This window comes from Malaclemys terrapin, chromosome 1 (assembly GCF_027887155.1).
Source record: "Malaclemys terrapin pileata isolate rMalTer1 chromosome 1, rMalTer1.hap1, whole genome shotgun sequence".
NCBI lineage: Eukaryota > Metazoa > Chordata > Testudines > Emydidae > Malaclemys > Malaclemys terrapin.
Window position 1 is genome coordinate 53,242,077 of NC_071505.1, and position 21,793 is coordinate 53,263,869.

General features: G+C 37.2%; 1 protein-coding gene across 9 annotated transcripts in view; it reads left to right on the forward strand.

The window, feature by feature from the left end:
- Nucleotides 1-21,793, forward strand: part of NRCAM (neuronal cell adhesion molecule) — a 299,477-nt gene that overhangs the window by 267,070 nt on the left and 10,614 nt on the right. For 5 of the 9 annotated variants that reach the window (XM_054024363.1, XM_054024372.1, XM_054024382.1 and 2 more), the window contains 2 exons: nucleotides 9,865-9,996; nucleotides 14,751-14,829. In XM_054024363.1, the coding sequence (XP_053880338.1) occupies nucleotides 9,865-9,996; nucleotides 14,751-14,829 (211 nt within the window). Of the gene's footprint in view, nucleotides 1-3,327; nucleotides 3,394-3,943; nucleotides 4,070-5,641; nucleotides 5,795-9,864; nucleotides 9,997-14,750; nucleotides 14,830-21,793 lie in introns of all 9 variants that reach the window. The other 4 variants (XM_054024342.1, XM_054024350.1, XM_054024356.1 and 1 more) reach the window with 2 other exon arrangements.

Sequence of the window (21,793 nt, forward strand, 5' to 3'; positions counted from 1 at the left end):
GTGGCTTAAAGAAAAAGACTATTTTAAACCACTGTTCTAATTACTGTAAAAATATTTTTTATCATTTAGTTACTTTGTACATCTTTGAGAGATTTACAGAAAGAATGATCCCAAAGGAGTTTGTATGTAATTTTCTCTCTCCACTTGCAGCTAGAAGTACTGTATGAAATGGGTATTTCAGATTTCAAGCCCCTCTAATTTAAAAATGGTGCCATCTGTTTAACAGCCTGACTTGATACCCATGGAAGTCAATGGGATTCTTTCCATTGACTTCAGTGGTCATTGGATCAAGTCCTAAATTAGTTCATCTGTTATTGCAGAGTTATGGTGCAGCAGCTAATTATAAGTTCTTGCAGTAGCTATTCAGGTATTTATTTCACATAGTGAATTAAGTGTTATACTAAAGTGATATTTCAGGAGATACTGCAGGTGCTACTTCTGCTCTGAACTGAATAAATGTATGGTCTTGGTTTACTGGAAGTAATTTTTGTCCGTTTATGAATAGGTGTAAGATGTGAATTTCAGTTAGGAATCCTGTGTTGTCAGCTCTTTCTTATTCCTTTGTATACTTTTATGATGCAAACAAGGATCTGTAATAATAGCTTCTTGTGTTTTTTGGAGATACTAAGATGTGGAAAGGACATAGAAGGGTAAAAATATTAGCCCAGTAAACAAAGAACAAAGAAACAGCAAGAAGATATAGATGATACTTTTTAATCGACTAAATTAAACTCAGATTGGCCAGCCATTAAGAACCACACTAACTTCTGCAGACAGTCCTAGAATCTATGAATCTATGACACTGGAAAATAAGAGATATAGTTTTAGGGTGTAATTGAAACCTTACAATGAAACTGCATGAGAGAGTGAAACAAAGGGGAGTTGCTTTTTTATTCTGTTTGGTTTTTAATTATTTTGGTGGGTGGGGGCGGAAGGAGTGCTTAAATATATATTAAAGACTGGACCTCAGATCATGTTTTCCTGGGATTATGTGCACAAGTCAGATGAACAGGACTTTGCTGCAGGGTTGGGTGTGGAATGCCAGTGTGCTACATGTGATCCTGTATTTTCAATAATGAGCTTTAAAAATATTAATAGCTTTTCAGAGAAAATAATAATGTAAGTGTTCTGTGCCTTAAAGGATGGTAACATTTTCTAATCAGTTTCATTATTATTTTTCACTCTGAACAGATCACCGACAAACATATTCCTCATAAGTGTATTGCTGGAATGAGGGATTTTCTCTTTAGATTTAATTTGGAGAATTAATTTCACAAACTAAGAGAGAAAACTTAAAATGAAATTTTCACACACGTCTTTAATATTAGCCAATTTTAAAAAATATTCATATCTGCAGCACATTTTGAATTAATTGCATTATTCTTCAAGATGTTGAAAGCAAATCCATAAATATTTGATCCTCTGAGTTAACAGAGTTACGAACATGGGAAAAGAATAAACTTGGCAGGATTTTAAAAAATGTGTGATAGCACCTGCGAATTGCACCATGAAGATCCTGTGGCCTGTTGGCAAAACAAATTTCAGACATATTTTCATTTACAATGTAATAATATTAATTTGGCAAGGATTGAGTACTCTCCTATTTGTGAATCTAATTTGTAGAGTATTAGTCTGTCTGGTTCCACATGAGGGGTGAAATCCTGGCCCCACTGAAGTCAATGGGAGTTTTTCTATTGACTTTACTTGAGCTAGGATTTCACCTGTGGTACTTTTTTGGCCTTTGAGAAGTATTCTTGGTATTATATCTGAGAGAGAGAAAGTGCCTTTTTACTAGAAGTGGAAACCTCAGTGACAAATAATACTACAATAGCAGAATATCTGCACAGAAAAACAATTTCATGCATTGATCTCTGAAGGAAAACCACTTAGTGAATGCATTGGTCTGGATTTCTATTTAGATGGATTTCAGGATGATATATGTTGTGAAAAAGAACCTATTTACTTAATAGCATTGAGCAAACAAGAATACTGAAACCAGTTTCTATTTATGAATAGCCCAATTGAAGAACTATAAAGTAAATATATTTATTTAAAAGAAGTAAGCCAAAATATAGCTATTTAAGGATCCACAAGAAACTGGTCCCACTCATTGTAGTCAAATGCCTTCTCCTCATCCAGGGAAAGCACCACATGTTGAAGGGAATGTCTTTTTGGCAGTGTTTATAAGGTAATTCCATAAAATCTATAATTCTTTCCAATGAATCTTTCTTGAGTATGCAAAATATTGATTTCTACCCTTCACACCAGAACATTTTGGTAGTGGGTACACCAATATGTGGTTCTTGCTGTTTTTTTCAAGTAGTACAATCATTTTCATACAATAGTGAGCTTTTGAAGTTTTGGGCCTCTGTTTCTCTTTTTTGTTTAGCCACCCACTTTATATTGTTCAAAAACAGAAAAAAAAACCATCCACTTTCGACTGGGTCCAGATTTACTATAGTTAACTAGCTGAATTTCTGTTTTTGACTAAGGTCTGAATTAACAGCCTGGATGCTGTAACCTACAGTTTCAAAAGTGTCCACTTATTTTGGGTACCTCAATTTTAGGGTTACCAACTTGAAACATGAAGGGCCTGATTTTCTGAGGTGCTCAGCACTGCAGCTTCCACTGAAGTCAGTTGGAGTTGTGGATGCTAAGTGCTTCAAAAATCAAGTCTCTAGGTATTTTGAGGCTGGACACCAAAAATTGTGCTATCCAAAATAAATTGGAAAATGTAGGTCTCCACCTCCTAAATCATAGAAATTAGAGAGAGAAAAGGATAATATCTCCCAAAGAGTCTCAAGGAGTGTGAAGGATTGTCCTACCTCATTCAGTTTTCCAGAACCAGAAAATAAAAGTATATGGCTCTTGGTTTTTTCCCTTGACGTTAGTGTCTGCATACTGATTACTTGCTTTTCAAGAATGGATTAGAATTAAGACACATTAACTAGAATCTAAAAATAGTTAATTGCTTTTTTGGTGGGGGAGAGTTACTATTGATGGCTAAATTGTCAATAGAGTATTTAAAATAAAAGTCTGAAATGTTAATTAATATTATTTGAGAAATGCTCTTCTATAAATGTTAGGGTTTAGCACATCTGTAATCTGGCTTGCTTTCAGAGTAATTTACATTACCCTGTCTTTTTCATATTTTATCAAGTAAAATTATTTATAAAGAAACCTGCATGAACTTAGAGTATGCATGTGTTGGTTCACTTAACAGGTAAGATTCTGTTGTCTGCTGTGTTGTTTAAACATTCTTTTCCTATGTAAAACTGTTTTTACTCTTTTTATGTTTCTTCTTTTCTACTATCTCTGGTGATGAAGGATACTCAGAAACCCTTTTTGCAACCTCCCCTGTCATACATACTGTCCATCTAACATTCTATAAGGGTATTGTGATCCTTTTTATCATTATAAATTCAGTAGAGATAGTTGAAAAGCAAAATTCTATACAGGGCCTGCAGTGAGGAATTTTCAAAGTCTGTGAAATACCACATGGAATTAAGGAAATTGTGTACATGCATTACAATACATCCTCTCCTACAGTTCCCAGTACTGAGTGACCTGTAGAATGCTCTTCACTTTTCAGCTGTCTGCATTGTACTTCAAGAGATTTAAACGATAGTATTTTCCAGGGCTTTGGCAATTTGGTATTTTAAAGTGTTTGGCAATTTTAGTGGTCTAGGCCATGCCAGTAGAGTTCATAGATTTAGTTCTCTTTCTAATTTAATAGTGTAGTGACTACCTGCTGTTCAACTACTGCATGTGCTAATGCTGTAATTTAGTCACTAATTTTCAATAATGGAAACAATGAGTATGTATGAACCGTACATTCCATATATGTGGTCCAAATTAGCATAGTGGTTTCTTAAGATAGATTTTATTATATGCATGGAGCCACAATTTCATATTTTGCTTTGTTTTTCTATTGTGTATTCAGTGCGACCAGTTTATCCAAGGATCAGAAATTTTACTGCATCTGCTGCTGAGACCTATGCCAATATCAGTTGGGAGTATGAGGGACCAGATCATGTGAACTTTTATGTTGAATATGGTGTAGCAGGCAGTAAGAAGTCATTTCATTTAATTATTCTAAGTGCTGAGATATATTTTAAAATATTTGAATAACTGAATTTGGCATATATGGATCTAGCTTTATTGATAGTTTTTTAAATGTCTAGAAAAATATCTTTTAATTTGATCTAGCAAACTGAGTCATATTAATATAGTAATAAAAATTCCTGCTCTTCAGGATACATGATGCTTAGAAAATAAGCCTTTGTTCCCTTGTGTTACTTTATCAACTCTTGTGAACAAGAACCATTACTACCTTTAACTGCCTGAAGCTGTTTATCATGCAGTGATTACAATCCTGCTGTGAAAATAAAAAATAAATTGTGGTGGTTCTATTAAATGTCCTAAGAAAATTACAGTGACAAAAATACATATATCAAAATAAAAAAGAATCAAACAAAAGCAAATCTTGTTAAGTTATCCCTTAAAATAGCAGCAGCCAAATAGCATATTAGGAACAGCAAACGTCTACCCACATATTAGCATGTAGTTAATATCAAAAATAAAGCTCTAATCCTCTGTAAGAGCAGTTTGATTTAGTTCTCTTTATGCATTAACATTAAGATGCTGAGTTGATAAAATGGAGATACTTCCAGTACACTGTCCTTATTAAATGGTGAATAAATGCCAAAGACAGTGTACAGTAGAACCTCAGAGATACAAACACCAGAGTTATGAACTGACCAGTCAACCACACAGCTCATCGAGAACCAGAGGTATGCAATCAGGCAGCAGCAGAGACAAAACAAAAACAAAAAACAAATACAGTACAGTACTCTGTTAAATTTAAACTACTAAAAAAAAGAGATTGTTTAAAAAAAGATTTGTGAGGTTTCCTAACTGTTTCTGTGCTTGTTTCATTTAAATTAAGATGGTTAAAAGTAGCATTTTTCTTCTGCATAGTAAAGTTTCAAGGCTATATTAAGTCAATGTTCAGTTGTAAACTTTTGAAAGAACAGCCATAACATTTTGTTCAGAGTTATGAACATTTCAGAGTAATGAACAACCTCCATCCTCAAGGTGTTTGTAACTCTGAGGTTCGACTATAATTGTAAGTCTTTTTATGAAAAGGTATAAATTTTGTTCTGAACTTTGCACAGAATCACTTGAGATGATTTTAGAAAAAAACATTCAGAACAATCAGGAACTATTTCCACATCATCTTCAGCATTTAAAGAGAATTTCTCAACAAAAGTAAATGCTGATTAAAAGTGCAAGCAGTATTATCAAATTCAGTAAATACATATTTTCTTTATATAATTTATAATTGAAAATTCAAACACATTTCTTTAAATAGATGCAAAATAATTATCTGTAATGCAGTGGAACAAAAGTACAAAATAAGCATTCTTATTTAGATAGTTGTTTTTCTTGATATTGCATGCAGTATAGTACTGACAATCATTATTTTGCCTAAAATTATATTCTTTTTGGAGAAAGCAGTTATTTGTTCAGCAAATCCAAGTTTAGCCAACTGACTATAGAAAGTGTTCTGACTATAACTTAGAGTAGCAGATAGTAACTTAAAATATTCCAACTTGTTGTTTTCCTAAAATTTTTATAGGCAAAGAAGATTGGAAAAAAGAAATTGTAAATGGTTCTCGGAGCTTCTTTGTGTTAAAGGGTTTAACACCAGGAACGTCATATAAAGTCCGGGTTGGTGCTGAGGGTCTGTCTGGTTTTGTGAGTTCAGAGGATGTGTTTGAGACAGGTCCAGGTGAGGCACACCATACCAATTCTGTCTCACATTCAGAATTGTGATATGCCAAGTGCTGAAACATTGAATTGCTGCTAGTGGGGAGATATTGTAGCTAAAACATATTGACATCGTTTCCTTCAGTAGTGCTAAACTACTTTGTAAACTTCTAGACATGCCAGCCTATCTACTTTGTAGACTATGAATGTTTTCCTCCTTTCAGTTCACTTTGTTTCCCTGCCATTTATGTTATGGGAAAGAACACTTACTGTTCACGTTCATTCTGAATTCTGTGCACTTAAGCTGAAATTGTTTCTAATTCATCTTTGAATTGAATTAGAACCTATTGTGCAATATTTAAATAACATGGTGTACTGTAACACAGCAGAATATCTATTTTTAAAACTAACAATCTCAATATCAGCAGTTTAGTTTCCAGAAGCATGATGTAAAGTTGTTATGAGTTATCAGGAGTCTAGGTATCTGATTTAAGTAAATATTTCATGTAATCCTTGAATATATCATATGCCAGTAGGATGAATGATAAATAAGAAGATCTCTAGTAATAAATGTTTCTTTTTCCATCAAATATTGGCTTCCAAATGATGTTTATATCACTTAAACTACAAAATACCATAATTAATAAGACAGCTTTAAGTATTTGAAGTGTTCCATACATATTTTCCATAGAAAAATAATAGATTTTAGTGCAAGAAAGTTTGCAGCAGTTGTGTCTTTATATGAGAATAAATGATGACTGTTCATTTAACTCAGAGAAAGGTTTTTATTGGAAATGTATTGATGTCATGATTAATATGGTGTTGCAATATCAGCATGTTCTTGATAAAATGTTATTGTTTGGTCTGTGTTTGCTAGGCACTCTTGCTCATTCCAAGCAATGTGGGCTATGGACAGTTATCTAGTAGATCTTACTTTGGTCTCACCTACTACACAAACATTATGATTTAAGAAAATAGATTGCTAATATGTAAAATAGTTTGCGCAATATGAAATAATGATCCCACGGATAACAAAGCAAGTGATTAACATGCCAGTTTGAAAGAGCGTTCACTTTCTAAAATCATAATGTTTTTCTTTTGTTTCATGTTTATAGTACATTAATGCTCATAGTGTTACAATGTTGCTATAGGAAAGCTTTTGAAACATAATGCTAAATAGCAGTGCCCCACAAACATTTGCAGTTTCAGTAAAAAGGTTTTTATTAGTAACCTTTTAGCCAGAAGAGGCTAGTGATACCAGAAAACGGGTATGCAAAATTATATATGTAGGTGTGTTCAGAACCAGTAAGCACCAGAGCGCAAAGATTGTATTGTAACTCACTCAAAGCGGCGGGGGAGGGGAAGTCCAAAACCTTCCCAGTCAACATTCCGCTTAACAATAAAACTTCAGTAGATCAAAAAGTCAAGACTCCTGTATGTATCTGTGAGTAAGTTAAACACCTTGGCTCCATTCCTTGAGTCTTTCAAGGCTGGGAACACTAGGGGCAATGTTCTCTCTTCCTGGCAAAGTTCAATATAAAGCATTGCTTTTGAGTCCCCCATCAGATGAGTTGTACAGCAAAATTCTTTCTAAAAGAATCTAGCTATGTCACTTTCTGAAATCTGGGCTAATGCTGCTAAACATTGGGGAGGGGGACAAAAGAGCAAGATACCCTTTTAGAGTACTCCTTGGCAAGGAAGGAAAACCCTAGACTGGGTATGTGAGGCCTCTACCAGAAAATATCTGTTTGTTCTAGCAAGCATTCCTATAGAGCATCTTCATAATGTGTGATTTTTCTCTTCTTGAGTATGTCCAGTATAGTGGGTTATGGTTTTTTTTCTCACATATTAGCAGCTTCTGTGTTCATCAGGAGTAAATATCTTTCTGCCAGAAGCAGATAATTAGTTTAGAGTAAACAGAAAATTTTATTCCATTTTTTAAAGTTATACTGGGCTTTAGAAACCCCTCCCTATTGGATATACAATAAGTCAAAGAATACAAGAAGCTGCATAAGTAAGTTTTCATCTGTACTCTTATCATCTCTCTTGCATGTTTTTATGCATGGATTGTTTTGTTTGATACTATTTTCTTACTACATTTGAATGTTAAATGTGCTTGTGTGTTTTGCTATATTTGCTACTAAAATTTTAATGCCTCATTATATATGCATGTTTACAAAAAGCAAAATCGCTCTAACGTAAATGTAGACAAGAAAAGAAAACTACTGGTATAGGTTAATTTATAATTCAGAGCGAGATCACCTTTCTGCTTCTATTTGTTTTTTCTTGTAAATATTATCCTGACATTTCTATATATTTAAGTTTTAGGTTTTTAACCTCCACTTTATATAAAAAAAGAGAGAAAATGGGTTTGTTTTATTTTGTCATGTGTATTAGTGGAAGTGTTGGGATCAATTCTGTAAGAAATGTTATTCAGCTTCTAAAAATCAGAATACAGATGCCCCACCAAAGGCTGTGAAAGATGCAAAAATCAATCCCACACCAACCAGGCTCATCCAATGATCAAGAAATCAAGTGAAGGGCAAATCATACCCTCCCCCAGTAAAACCATTAGGAGGGTACTAAGAAACAGGCAAACTCATCCCCAGAACTTCTGATGGGAATAGGATTTGCCCTCTCGGTGGAATGAGCAGCAGGTCCTGCCTCCAAACTTCAGATACCCTAAGTTTGCCTACAGATCCTGGGGAATCCAGGATCTGGAGAGGGAGACTATGCCATGGAGGTGGCTGATCCCATTTCATACAGAGGCAGAGCAAGGGAGACTCATGTGTGGATCTTAAGACATAAACTACTTTTATGTAGAGTTTCTACTGAGATTGGATGTGAGATGCCACTGATCTCAATAGAAATTTTGGGTAACATCCCTGACACATGAGCTCACGTGAAATGGAGCAGAGGAATCTAGAAATTCTGGACAAAAATCTCCCATCATCTGTGCAGAGAGGGGAATTTGGGCCTGGGCTTTCCCCATCCTTGTGGATTTGTTGTCTCTACCAACCCCTACAGACCCAAATCTCCTGGACTGCTCTTCACAGTCCAGGGGTTCTATGAGTGAGGAGCGGCAGGGAGCAGACAGGCTGGTGGCAGGTGGATGCACCCCTCCTTTTCTTCTCTCAACTGACTTCTCCTCTACAGGGTTCCCTCTCCCTTTAAGGGGAGTCCTCAGGGCAGCTGGCTCCACAATTTTCACTTGTGAGAGTGGGAAAACACTGCGTTCACTAGGAAAACTCGTCCTGTGTAACAGAGGATAGGAAGCAGTGGGCACAGCACCCAAACCACACAGATTTCTGGGATGCACTGGAAATGAAAGCTCCAATCCTGCACAGAGGCCCTCAGTGTCTGCTCTATAATTGATGTCTCTTCTGAATGTCACTTTTCAAAGTCATGGTAGACAGTCAGAGGAAACTCACTCAGAGAGAGACCCTGCGAGGAGCTGCCCAGTCACATGCCACTTAGTCCTTCAGAAGCTAAAAAGGGTTGTTAAATCATAGCAATTGAGATGGACTGTCTGATAATATTTGGCTTGGAAGAGAGCAGAATCTGCTTTACATGGTGCTCAAATGCTGATTTTTTGTTCTAATTGAATGATGGGGTCTTGAATGACCTACCTTCTCCCTTGTTTCAGTGAAATTGGCCTCCGCTAGCCAAAGAGTATTTGCTTTTTTTAGAATGTAACCCAGATGTTTTATAAATTATAAAACACAATTCCTTTTTTTACTTGTATCAATGTAAGTTTCAGAACAATTTTAACATTTGTAAAAAGTGTAAATGTGTAGGAAATGTACATGTTTTACAGTTAATTGTTAAACTTAAATGATAAATTAAATTAGTAAAATACAGGAATATTAGACATATTCAAGAGTCAGTTCTAAGCTTTTTTACTCGTAAACCTACACTTTTTAATTTAAACATCTACAAACTACAGTGCTGCTATATCCCTCATGATTGCTAATTGCCACTTGTTATTATTGCTGCATTCATAAATTATACATTATTTATGCAAATAATAATATAATACACATTTAAATGTGTATCAGATAATCTAATATTTTTTTCCCTTTCATTCTTCAGCAATGGCAAGCCGGCAGGTTGACATTGCTACTCAAGGATGGTTCATTGGTCTTATGTGTGCTGTTGCTCTTCTTATCTTGATTTTGCTGATTGTTTGCTTCATAAGGAGGAATAAGGGTGGCAAATATCCAGGTAGGATATACATCAATGTAAACTAAAATAATAACATGCAGGAGAAGTCACACCTGTTTATCAGCTAGTCATAGTGGACATTGACTGCATAACATCATGTGCTAATAGCCAGTTAGAAAGCTTTCTTTGTGCCAATTGTTCTAAAGCTATTTCAGAATAAGTTGTACTCAATGCATTACTTAGCCACAGATGTTTCTGGATAGTCACTATGGCGTAGTTTTGTAAGTATAATTCCATAAATAAACTGAGATATACATAGCACACAATTACTAACTATATTGGTTGTTTTGATTTTAGCATGTCATGTTGAGCTGGCTTGTGGTAAAAGGAATCCATTATTTCAATATGTAGCTATAAGAGCCGGAAGTCACTACTCAAGAAGACATGCATTATCATAATTTTACCATCTGAAAATACTACCAAAGATGATTCACATCATCTTGTATAATAGAATATAAACTAAATATGTACCAACTATGAAAATTGTTACTTGCATAAAAATTTGATACTATAAACCATATACCCATAACTACTATATCAGGATAACATACCAGAATAATAACTAGCAAAACAGTAATGAAAAGACACAAACAATATTTTTTTAAAAAACTTGTACGATTCATAATATAATTTCCCATGGTTTATTGGCATATGTACTATATTCACAATTTATTGGCAGTACTACAGTAACTCCCTGCTTAACGTTGTAGTTATATTCCTGAAAAATGCTACTTTAAGCGAAATGATGTTAAGAAAATCCAATTTCCTCATAAGAATTAATGTAAATGGGGGGGGGGGGTTAGGTTCCAGGGAATTTTTTTCACCAGACAAAAGACTATATATATACACACACACACACACACACACATATACACAGTATAAGATTTAAACAAACAATTTAATACTGTACACAGCAATGATGATTGTGAAGCTTGGTTGAGGTGGTGAAGTCAGAGGGTGGGATATGTCCCAGGGAATGCCTTACTGCTAAATGATGAATTAGCACTCGGCTGAGCCCTCAAGGGTTAACACATTGTTGTTAATGTAGTCTCACACTCTACAAGGCAGCACGAATGGAGGGAGGGGAGACAACATGGCAGAGAGAGACAGAGACACACACCATGTGTGAGAGAGAGACCCCCCTCTAAGTACATTGCCTTTTTAAGTAGATTAGCAAATTGAGATAGCAGCTGCTGCCAGCAAGCCCCTTCCATCCTGAGCCCTGTCGTGTCCCTCCCCCCTGCTCTGTGGATACAGTAGGGGGAGGGGGACACCCTGACATTAGCACCCCTCTTCCCCCCACCTCTGCACAGCAAGCAGGAGGCTCCCAGGAGGAGCTCCAAGGCAGTGGGGGGAGGGACAGCTGAACTGCCCAGCAATTGATAGCCTGCTGGGCCGCTGCTGCACAGGGAACTTAGGGGAGCGGGGAGCTGATAGGGGGCTGCCAGTCCACCCTGGTTTCAAGCCCCCACCAGCTAGCTCTGATGGGCTGCTCTTCCTGCAAGCAGTGAACAAAGCAGGCGGCTGCCAATCTACGTTATAAGGGAGCATTGCACAAGTTTAAATGAGCATGTTCCCTAATTGATCAGCAACATAACAACGAAACAACGTTAACTGGGATGACTTTAAGGGAGGAGTTATTGTATTTAAATATCTATTTTCTATGTTAGTTATTCCTAGGCTTCTGTCACCTTGGTATCAAAGGCCCGAATATTGCAAATATATGTTAATATCTTTACATGAGTTAAATAGCACTAGTCACATGCATAAAGTTAGTTAAATCTCTAAGTGCTTCCAGGATTGGGGCCTCAGTTTACAAAGGAGATGTATTTCATTGAAAATAGTATTTTTAGGGAAAATATTTTGAAAAATACAGTTAACTTTAAGAGAGACAAGATTATGTCAAATTTATCCCCAAATATAGGGGATTTTTCTGCTTGGTTTTGGTTAGTTTAAAAAAAAATAAAGTTACAACAAAAATTCTTCCAATAATTAAAAAACTCCAATGGAAACAATTTTTAAAATAAAAATAAACATTCCCTGTGTATTGTTTGTAACCCAGGCATTGCTGCAATTGTGCTAGTGGATAAGAAAGTGAAAACAAATTTGCTAGAAACTGGCTATAATCAAAAATGAAATGAACTAATCATTTTTATTTATTAGTATGAGAGAAATGCAGTCAACTGACAGCATAAATAAATAACAGTAATTTATTTAAATTTTAATAATCTAATTTTTTATTAACCTAGAAAATGAACGCATTTTTAAAATTGGATTTTAAATCTGAAAGTGGCGCTTTTTAAAGACACCATAATAGAGGCCCAACTTCAATGTATACCCCAAATTAAGAAACACGATAAAAGAACTAAAAAAGAGCCACCATGGCTTAACAACGATGTAAAAAAAGCAGTGAGAGATAAAAAGACTTCCTTTAAAAAGTGGAAGTCAAATCCTAGTGAGGCAAATAGAAAGGAGCATAAATGCTGCCAAATTAAGTGCAAAAATGTAATAAGAAAAGCCAAAGAGGAGTTTGAAGAACGGCTAGCCAAAAACTCCAAAGGTAATAACAACATGTTTTTTAAGTACATCAGAAGCAGGAAGCCTGCTAAACAACCAGTGGGGCCCTTTGATGATCGAGATACAAAAGGAGCACTTAAAGACGATAAAGTCATTGCAGAGAAACTAAATGGATTCTTTGCTTCAGTCTTCATGGCTGAGGATGTTAGGGAGATTCCCAAACCTGAGCTGGCTTTTGTAGGTAACATCTGAGGAACTCTCACAGATTGAAGTGTCACTAGAGGAGGTTTAAACTTAACATTAACAAGTCACCGGGACCAGATGGCATTCACCCAAGAATTCTGAAAGAACTCAAATGTAAAGTTGCGGAACTATTAACTAAGGTTTGTAACCTGTCCTTTAAATCGGCTTCTGTACCCAATGACTGGAAGTTAGCTAATGTAATGCCAATATTTAAAAAGGGCTCTAGAGGTGATCCCGGCAATTACAGTCCGGTAAGTCTAACGTCGGTACTGGGCAAATTAGTTGAAACAATAGTTAAGAATAAAATTGTCAGACACATAGAAAACATAAACTGTTGAGCAATAGTCAGCATGGTTTCTGTAAAGGGAAATCGTGTCTTACTGATCTATTAGAGTTCTTTGAAGAGGTCAACAAATATGTGGACAAGGGGGATCCAGTGGACATAGTGTATTTAGATTTCCAGAAAGCCTTTGACAAGGTCCCTTATCAAAGGCTCTTACGTAAATTAAGCTGTCGTGGGATAAAAGGGAAGATCCTTTCATGGACTGAGAACTGGTTAATAGACCGGGAACAAAGAGTAGGAATTAATGGTAAATTCTCAGAATGGAGAGGGGTAACTAGTGGTGTTCCACAAGAGTCAGTCCTCGGACCAATCCTATTCAACTTATTTATAAATGATCTGGAGAAAGGGGTAAACAGTGAGGTGGCAAAGTTTGCAGATGATACTAAACTGCTCAAGATAGTTAAGACCAAAGTAGACTGTGACGAACTTCAAAAAGATCTCACAAAACTAAGTGACTGGGCAACAAAATGGCAAATAAAATTGAATGTGGATAAATGTAAAGTAATGCACATTGGAAAAAATAACCCCAACTAAACATACAATCTGATGGGGGCTAATTTAGCTACAACAAGTCAGGAAAAAGATCTTGGAGTCATCATGGATAGTTCTCTGAAGATGTCCACACAGTGTGCAGAGGCGGTCAAAAAAGCAAACAGGATGTTAGGGATCATTAAAAAGGGCATAGAGAATAAGACTGAGAATATATTATTGCCCTTATATAAATCGATGGTACGCCCACATCTCGAATAGTGCTTACAGATGTGGTCTCCTCATCTCAAAAAAGATATACTGGCACTAGAAAAGGTTCAGAAAAGGGCAACTAAAATGATTAGGGGTTTGGAACAGGTCCCATATGAGGAGAGATAAAAGAGGGAAGGACTCTTCAGCTTGGAAAAGAGGAGACTAAGAGGGGATCTGATAGAGGTATATAAAATCATGAGTGATGTGGAGAAAGTGGATAAGGAAAAGTTATTTACTTATTCCCATAATACAAGAACTAGGGGATCACCAAATGAAATTAATAGGCAGCAGGTTTAAAACAAATACAAGAAAGTTCTTCTTCATGCAGCGCACAGTCAACTTATGGAACTCCTTACCTGAGGAGGTTGTGAAGGCTAGGACTATAACAGCATTTAAAAGAGAACTGGATAAATTCATGGTGGTTAAGTCCATTAATGGCTATTAGCCAGGATGGGTAAGGAATGGTGTCCCTAGCCTCTGTTTGTCAGAGGATGGAGATGGATGGCAGGAGAGAGATCACTTGATCATTGCCTGTTAGGTCCACTCCCTCTGGGGCACCTGGCATTGGCCACTGTCGGTAGACAGGATACAGGGCTAGATGGACCTTTGGTCTGACCCGGTACGGCCGTTCTTATGTTCTTATGTTCTAAAGTGTCCCTTTTAAATCATGTTCAAAAATGGCTGCAACAAAGGACTTTCACTACTGCCAAATGATGTACAGTATCTTGTCCTTCAGTAAAGATATTTTTAAACTACCACATATGTATTTTATTTAGAAGTAACAATCTAAGCCCCCAGATCCTGCCAAATCCATATTACTCATATCCACATAGGTCATTTTGCAGGATCAGGGCCTTAAATATTTAGTCCTAAAATTTAATGATAAAAATCCCAATTTCAAATATTGTAGTGAAGGAAAAGGAAGATGCACATGCTGATCCAGAAATACAGCCTATGAAAGAAGATGATGGAACATTTGGTGAATACAGGTAAGCAGCTGACACACAGTTTTCCTTATGTTTCCTGCTTTTGTTACTTTTTGGATTTAGGAATAAAATATAGGAGATGACACTTATTTTATGAAAATGAAATTACAACTCTTTGTAATGGTGCAAATTACTTTGCATTTAATGTTTTACAGAATTAATTATAAATATGTCTTTAATGAGACTGGTAGAAAAATGTAAAACATCAAGAATTATGATTTGCAGTATTATGCTAATTTTATCATATATTTTAGTGATGGGCCATCACTGTAACATTCAGATCCAAATTTGAATTTTGATGTCTCAAAATTAAGGGCATTTCCATACAGAGTTTAGTCTCTCTGGCCCATCTTTAATATATTGAAAAGATCGAATACTTGGCAGCACTTTTGCCCTGTCCTGCAGCACATATAAATGGAAATGTGCTTCTCATATAAACATCGACAACAGTAACTTGTATCCCATTCATTGGAATGCAGGTTCTTTTAAAATTGCTGCCAGTACCAATACAGAAACACCAAAAAAATCAGTTAAATGACAGAGAAGAGGGACTATCGCTCAGGAAAAACACACCACTCTAGAGAATTCAGTGCATGAGATGCAGCAAACTGCTTCAGACCATGCCACTGAGCTGACTGTCATTCTTGCATGCCATTTTTGACTGTCATTCTTATAGAAACATGTGAGCTGAATCTCCTTGCAGCACACAAAAAAATGCTCTTTAAAGAAGTCTTTTCATAATATTTACATATGGTGTGTTTTAAAGAGAGCTGTAACATGATATTAAATACATTTTGATTTAGTACAGAAAAGGATTTTATTATTTCTTTCACAGGTCAGTGTTACATTTATTGTTCCATAGGCAATATATTCTTTATAATATATTCCTATGTAAATAACATTTTAAAAGACTTTAATTTTTGTATGTAATCGATTCTAGTGCATGGAAAGTCTGTTCTTTCAAATGGGGTTCACTGGACTGTTGTAACATTTTTTGTGTAGCGGAATGTGCATCTCATCTGGCTGGAATAATTTCTATATTTTTTCACTGTTCTGAATGCCAAAGAGCAGTTTCTCTTTACTCCTGCGGCTATTAAAATTATTCTAATCCCTCATAATATTCGCCAAGTCAGTACAAAAACATTTTAAACTTGGTGTTTGTTTTTAATTTTAAATGCCTATTGGGTTAATTTAGTTGATTTTAGCTGACAAAAATGAGAGACTGAAAGCATTGGCTGGAAACAGGCATAATACAAACAAGTACTAAACAAGCTTCTCTATACAGTCCAGCTACTGTATCTGACTTCTAATTTACAGCCCCTCTGCTTTTCTATTCCTGGACATTTCTTTAGCAGAAACTGACATTGATGCAGAACTGTGCCAAATTATGTGATGGCTTTGTGATTTTGACAAATACTCAGTCAGGTCTAGGATGAGACCAGTGAATTTGCTTTTTATGTGTGACATGTACCAGGGTCTGAATGTATGTATCCATATTTAAATGGCTTGTATGTTAACCAACAGAACCATCTAGTGCTTTGTTAAATGGTTTTATAATGCATTTTAAGAAAGATATTACCAACCCATTGTGTGGTGAATATGGAGAATAACATGTGCAACTTCTATAATTGTTCACAGGAAGGGAGTTGCTCATCTAATTCACCATGCAGAAAACTTCTTTCTAAAATGAATTTCTGAGCCATTAGTCTATGACGGGCTTTCCTCTTTTTCTCCTTAGAGACAGGGCATCTACAGCAACCAGTCAGACTGCAGAAGATGTTTTGGCTCCCTCTCTGCAGCTCAGCATCAGTGCAGCCAATTAGTTCCCAGTTTCCCTCCGCCTCACACAGTTCTGGTCATGGTGCAATGCTTCTTTGAGGAAAGGTGGTTTAGGTTCTTCCTAAAAATTTCTCTAAGAATTTGAGTATTTTGAATTTTTCATCACTTCAGGTCCATGTCTATGTGGACAATAAAGAAATTGGACAAAGACAGGAAGGGAAAAGGTAACTGTGCCACCAAAACTCCTGAAGCAGACCCTGGCTTTACCAAAGCAGCATCTGTGAAATCTGAGCAATCCAACTTGTCCAGAAGATCAGCAGATGAATCATCCAGGACCAGATCAGAAGCCCTCTCCTCCATGACCATGGCTAAGCAGTCTTCAAAGCTCTCAAGGGTTAGTTCCCTTTCCTGTTCCCTCTGCCAGGATGTAAAGAGATCAGATGAGTGGAAATCCAGGGATGGCTCTGGACATCATGTTTCTCAGCAACAGATAATGGGGACAGAGGAGGGGTTAGATTCTCAGGCAGGATGGCATTCCCCCTTTCAGCAAAGGTTCAGCCGGGCCCTGGTTTGCGGGTCACTGGCAGGACAATGTTCCTCACTCCAGCAATGAGTCAGCCATGCCCCAGACCACAGCTCAGATTCAGTGGACAACCACGGGTCCCATCGCAAGATGGTAAGACCTTCTATTACTACTACTACTACTACTACTCATTTCTCTGATTCTGACAAAAGTTCACTAATGAGAGCTGTAATATTGCCTGAGATTACTACCATTTTAAAGGATGCACTTGCCATGGCCAGGCACAGTATTGCTTCTGCTACGCAGGCTGGACCCCTCCAGTAAAGAATTCCAGGGTACCACATACATCAGTTGCACTGGTTTCCCCTGAAGCAGCTGGGCACAAGTCCCAGGTCTTGGTCTCTGAAGGTATGGACAATTTAAACAGGCTAGCATCTTCCAAGAAAGAGGAGTCTAAGGCTAACAGGGCATTTGAGGATGAGTCACCCTCGGAAGGTGGGGAAGTGTCTTCTGCTTGTTCTGTGGAAGAACAAGAGGAGCCTGAACCTGCACGTAAATTTAACATGGAGAATCAATATTACTTATTCAAATATATTAAGAGAGTACTAAAGCTAAAAAAACCCAGTTCTGAAGAGCCTTCAGAAGAATTGCCTATCCTGTCTGAAGAGGACAAGGTGGATAAGGCCCTTTCCATCCATTCAGCAGTGCAAAAACTGGTCTGTAGAACTTGGAGTGATCCTGGGGCAAAACATGTAGCCCCAGCTGTTCTATGTAAGCTATATCCTCTTCCAGCAGATAAAGCTTCTCTGGGTGGGGGCTTACCCAAGGTAGATTAAGCAGTGGTCACTGGTGATACTAAATCTTCTTTGCCTGTTAGTGTGGGTGCTGTCCCCAAAGATCCTACTGATAGAAAGGTTGAGGCTGCGATTAAAAGATCTTTCAATTTAGCTACAGCCCAACTTGGAGCCTCCATCTATTCCACCTGTGCTACTAGAGCCTTACTAGTCTGGCTGGAGGAAGAATTAGCCAGAGATAAAAAGGAAGGGGTCCCAGCCAGCACCATGCCGAGAACACAGTATCTGTGTAGAATTGCAGCTAATTTCATTCACGATACAGCAGAGGATTCTCTTAGACTCACAGTTAAAAATATGGCCTGCCTCACAGTAGCCAGGAGGTCCATCTGGCTACGTCCCTGGTCTTCAGAATTGGTATAAAATATCAGCTGTTATCTTTACCATACAAAGGAGGCATGTTATTTGGAGATTCCTTGGACCAGGCCCTTAAGGGTTTCTCAGAGCACAAGTGTTCCCTCCATCACCTGAAAAAGAAAAGATCCTTTCCCGTCTCTTCACTTCCTTATCCTCGAAAATGTCAGACTCCCTGTTGTTCTCCACCTAAATTTAAAGGGGGGAAGGGAAAGTATGGGGTCTCTCAATCCTTTCGTGCCAACTACATAAACAAGTCTGGTTTTCAAGGAGACAATAGATCCATCAAGAGGAGCCTTCTGACTTTATAGGGCTGTTTCCCAGTCTCCCAAGAGCCAAAATAGATGGAAGAAGTTGACATATTCAGTGACTGGACTATGATACTGGACATGTGGATCCTTTCGATAGCCCTAAATGGGTACAGCACAGAATTTGTAGAAACGCCCTCCCTTCCTACTGAATTCCATCTCTGTTCCACAGGAAAAAGCAGAGTGTTTTATCAACTCTCTCTCATTTGTTATCAGCCAAGGCTGTGATTTCAAGCCCTACTGAACAAAAAAATCTAGGTATCTACTCTCTGAATTTCATAGTCTTCAAATAGAGACCAGTTCTGGACTTCAGGTGACCCAATCTATTTGTAATAAATTAAAAACTGAGTAATCCAGAACTCTCTTCACAGCATTATAGCCAGGAGATATCAGTAAATCCACAAGATGCTTATATACTAGGCACATCACTATAGATCACCAGTATCTCAGTTTTTATTTTATCAATCAGCACCATCTTCAGTATCAGCCCTTCCATTCACTTTGATTTCTGGCCCTACAGTGTTCTCAAAAGTCATGGCTGAAGTGGCTGTAAGAAGGCACAATCCCATATAGAAAGAATTAACTGTCTCAAAGCAAGGTGCAAAGGATTCTACCACAAATTAATACTTTCCAGAAAGGTCACAGATGTCAGATTTAAGAAGATTCATTGTCCCATTCATATTCTAGTCTTCTTAGTATCCTTTACAGATGTGATGTCTTGGACTGTTTTCAGTTTAGACCTCTTCAATTGTGATTTCTCTGTATGAGGGCACACATGAGCTGGTTTAGCCTCTTCAGTTGGTGAATGTATTTCCTGCCAGATGAATCCAATGAAGAGAATGCCACTTCAGGAAACCCAGCAGCACATGCACACCTGCTCTTATGGGGAACATACCTGGACCATCACAAAGTAGAAATGAAATTGAGTCCCTCCAGAAAGCTATTTTATATCAACATACTGTAGTTAAGCGCAGTCAGGAAATCCCTGTGCCTCTTCTGAGTCTTGGAAGAAGATTAGTCTAGGTCAGTATGCTGTGAACAGAAAATGTCTTAGTAGTGACACAAGAATTAAGCAGGAAGTATGAGAAATTAGTGACTGTGTAAAGAGACCTGAAGTCAGAGACTATACAAGGATCTCCTGTTCCCCTCAGTGCAAAAGTACCAAAGAGGTGTCAATCTTGCAGGCGAAGCCAAATTTCTATCCTAGGCAGAATATTCATTACTCCAGGGAAGTGGGAATTTTATCCACATCTGCAAACCTGCTGATTCACAGGTGGGGAAAGGTCATAAGTGCACATTCATCACTCAAGACAATAGAAAACTTCCAAGCTTCTTCAGTCAGTACAACTTGTTTGATTCTTTCTGTTCTCTGGACCCAGAGATTGCTGTACCATATATTTCCACCAATCCCACTTCTGTAAAAGGTGGTCTGGAGATGTATGTCTTAGTGTTCCTCTGCCTGTTTTCCACAACAGCTTGACCCACAAGCAAGTATTTCAACCAGACATCCACACCTGGACTGTGAGAATGGTTGGGAATGGTTGACCCTGAGTGCTTTATTTTATTGGATAAGGCATTGCAATCCTTCTTTATTCTCCAGGATGGTCAGCATTGGGGATATATTTTAAGGCTTACAGTATCATTTTCCTCTGTTGCAGTTTCAGGGTTTTCAACTAAGAAGATGTCTTTTGTATCCTGGATTTCTTGATAAATGGAGTAGCTTTTGACCTTGTAGCTTAAGATGTATTTTATAGAATTCCTAGTGGGGAATTACCTCAGCATTGTCGAATTGGTTTTGGTGAGTCTTGCTTTGTCCCCACTTACACTTACTTTGAGGAATATTAATTTGAATCTTAAATTTCTTCATCACTTTTCTTTTGAATCACTGCTTTTGACTTCTCTGTTAGAAGTCTTTTTTTCCCCTAGTAATCATAGTATCAGGTGGGAGGATCAGTGAATTGTCTGCTATTTCTTGTACATTTCCCTAATATTTTACTTTCACAAAGAAGAATTCTTTCTAAGAATGGTTCCTTGACACTTGTCAAATGTTTCATCTGATCTTGACTTAGAACAAGAGCTTAAACTTCCTATTTTTTTCCTGTTTCTGCCACAGCTGAAAAAAAGCTCTGGTATTGCTGAGATGCTAAGAAAACCTATCTAGACAAAACCATTTGTTTTATTTAGTGAGATTAAGGAAAGGTAGTAAAATCTCTAAAATCTGCATAGGCTTCTGGATTGATTTATACACGTCTAGTGTACAGAGAAGGAGTTCCTTATCCCTTTCATCTTCAGACCCACTTGACTTGGCATCATGAGCAGAAGGGGAGGGGGAGTGTCTGCAGGTCAGGTTTACAGTGAGGCCATACCTCTCTAAGGTATTTATATGGCCTCTTATACCCAATCATTTCAGGCTGTTGATCTGAGGGCACAGAAAAAGGAATTTATTCCCTACAAACTTCATTTTCTGCATCCTCATATCCATCAGCCCGGAATGTCTCCCCTTTCTAATCTGTTTAGCATTACTCTGCATGTAAGAGTTATGCTAGAAGTGAAAGAAGTTGCGTGTTACCAACTGGATGTTGCTAACCATATTTTGAGTTATTTTGCATGTCTATGACTATGGAAGAATCTACTGGGAATTGATTGGCTGCTGAGCTGTACACAGAACACAAAAACCTCTTCTGCATTCTGACTGGTTGCTGCATGTACCTAATTCTAGGGAGGAATGACTAATATTTAGACACAGAAAAGATTTGCAGGTAATACATTCCTTTAAAAAAATTTGATGAACTTGTGAAGCCGTCCTGTGTACTTCACCTTTCTAATGTGTTTTCTTCAAATATTCTTAAATTCACTACAGTGAAGCTCTTCGTTGTCACCTCCCCTCTTTTTCACTCATCTCAACCATCAGCTGCAAGTTTGCTATTTGTTTCATGAAACCAGGAAGAAAAATAAATTAGTTTTTTAATATGATTGTTGCCATTTTATTCAAGATATTTAATTCATGTTTCCAAAATATGCCTTTTAATTTTAAAGAGCAAAGGTTCCTAATATAAGATAATAGGGGAAAATGTCTAGCCATCCATTAGTATCAGTCTTTATTAAACAGCTAGGAACTTAAGGTTTGGTTCTAGCACAACAAATAGCACGCA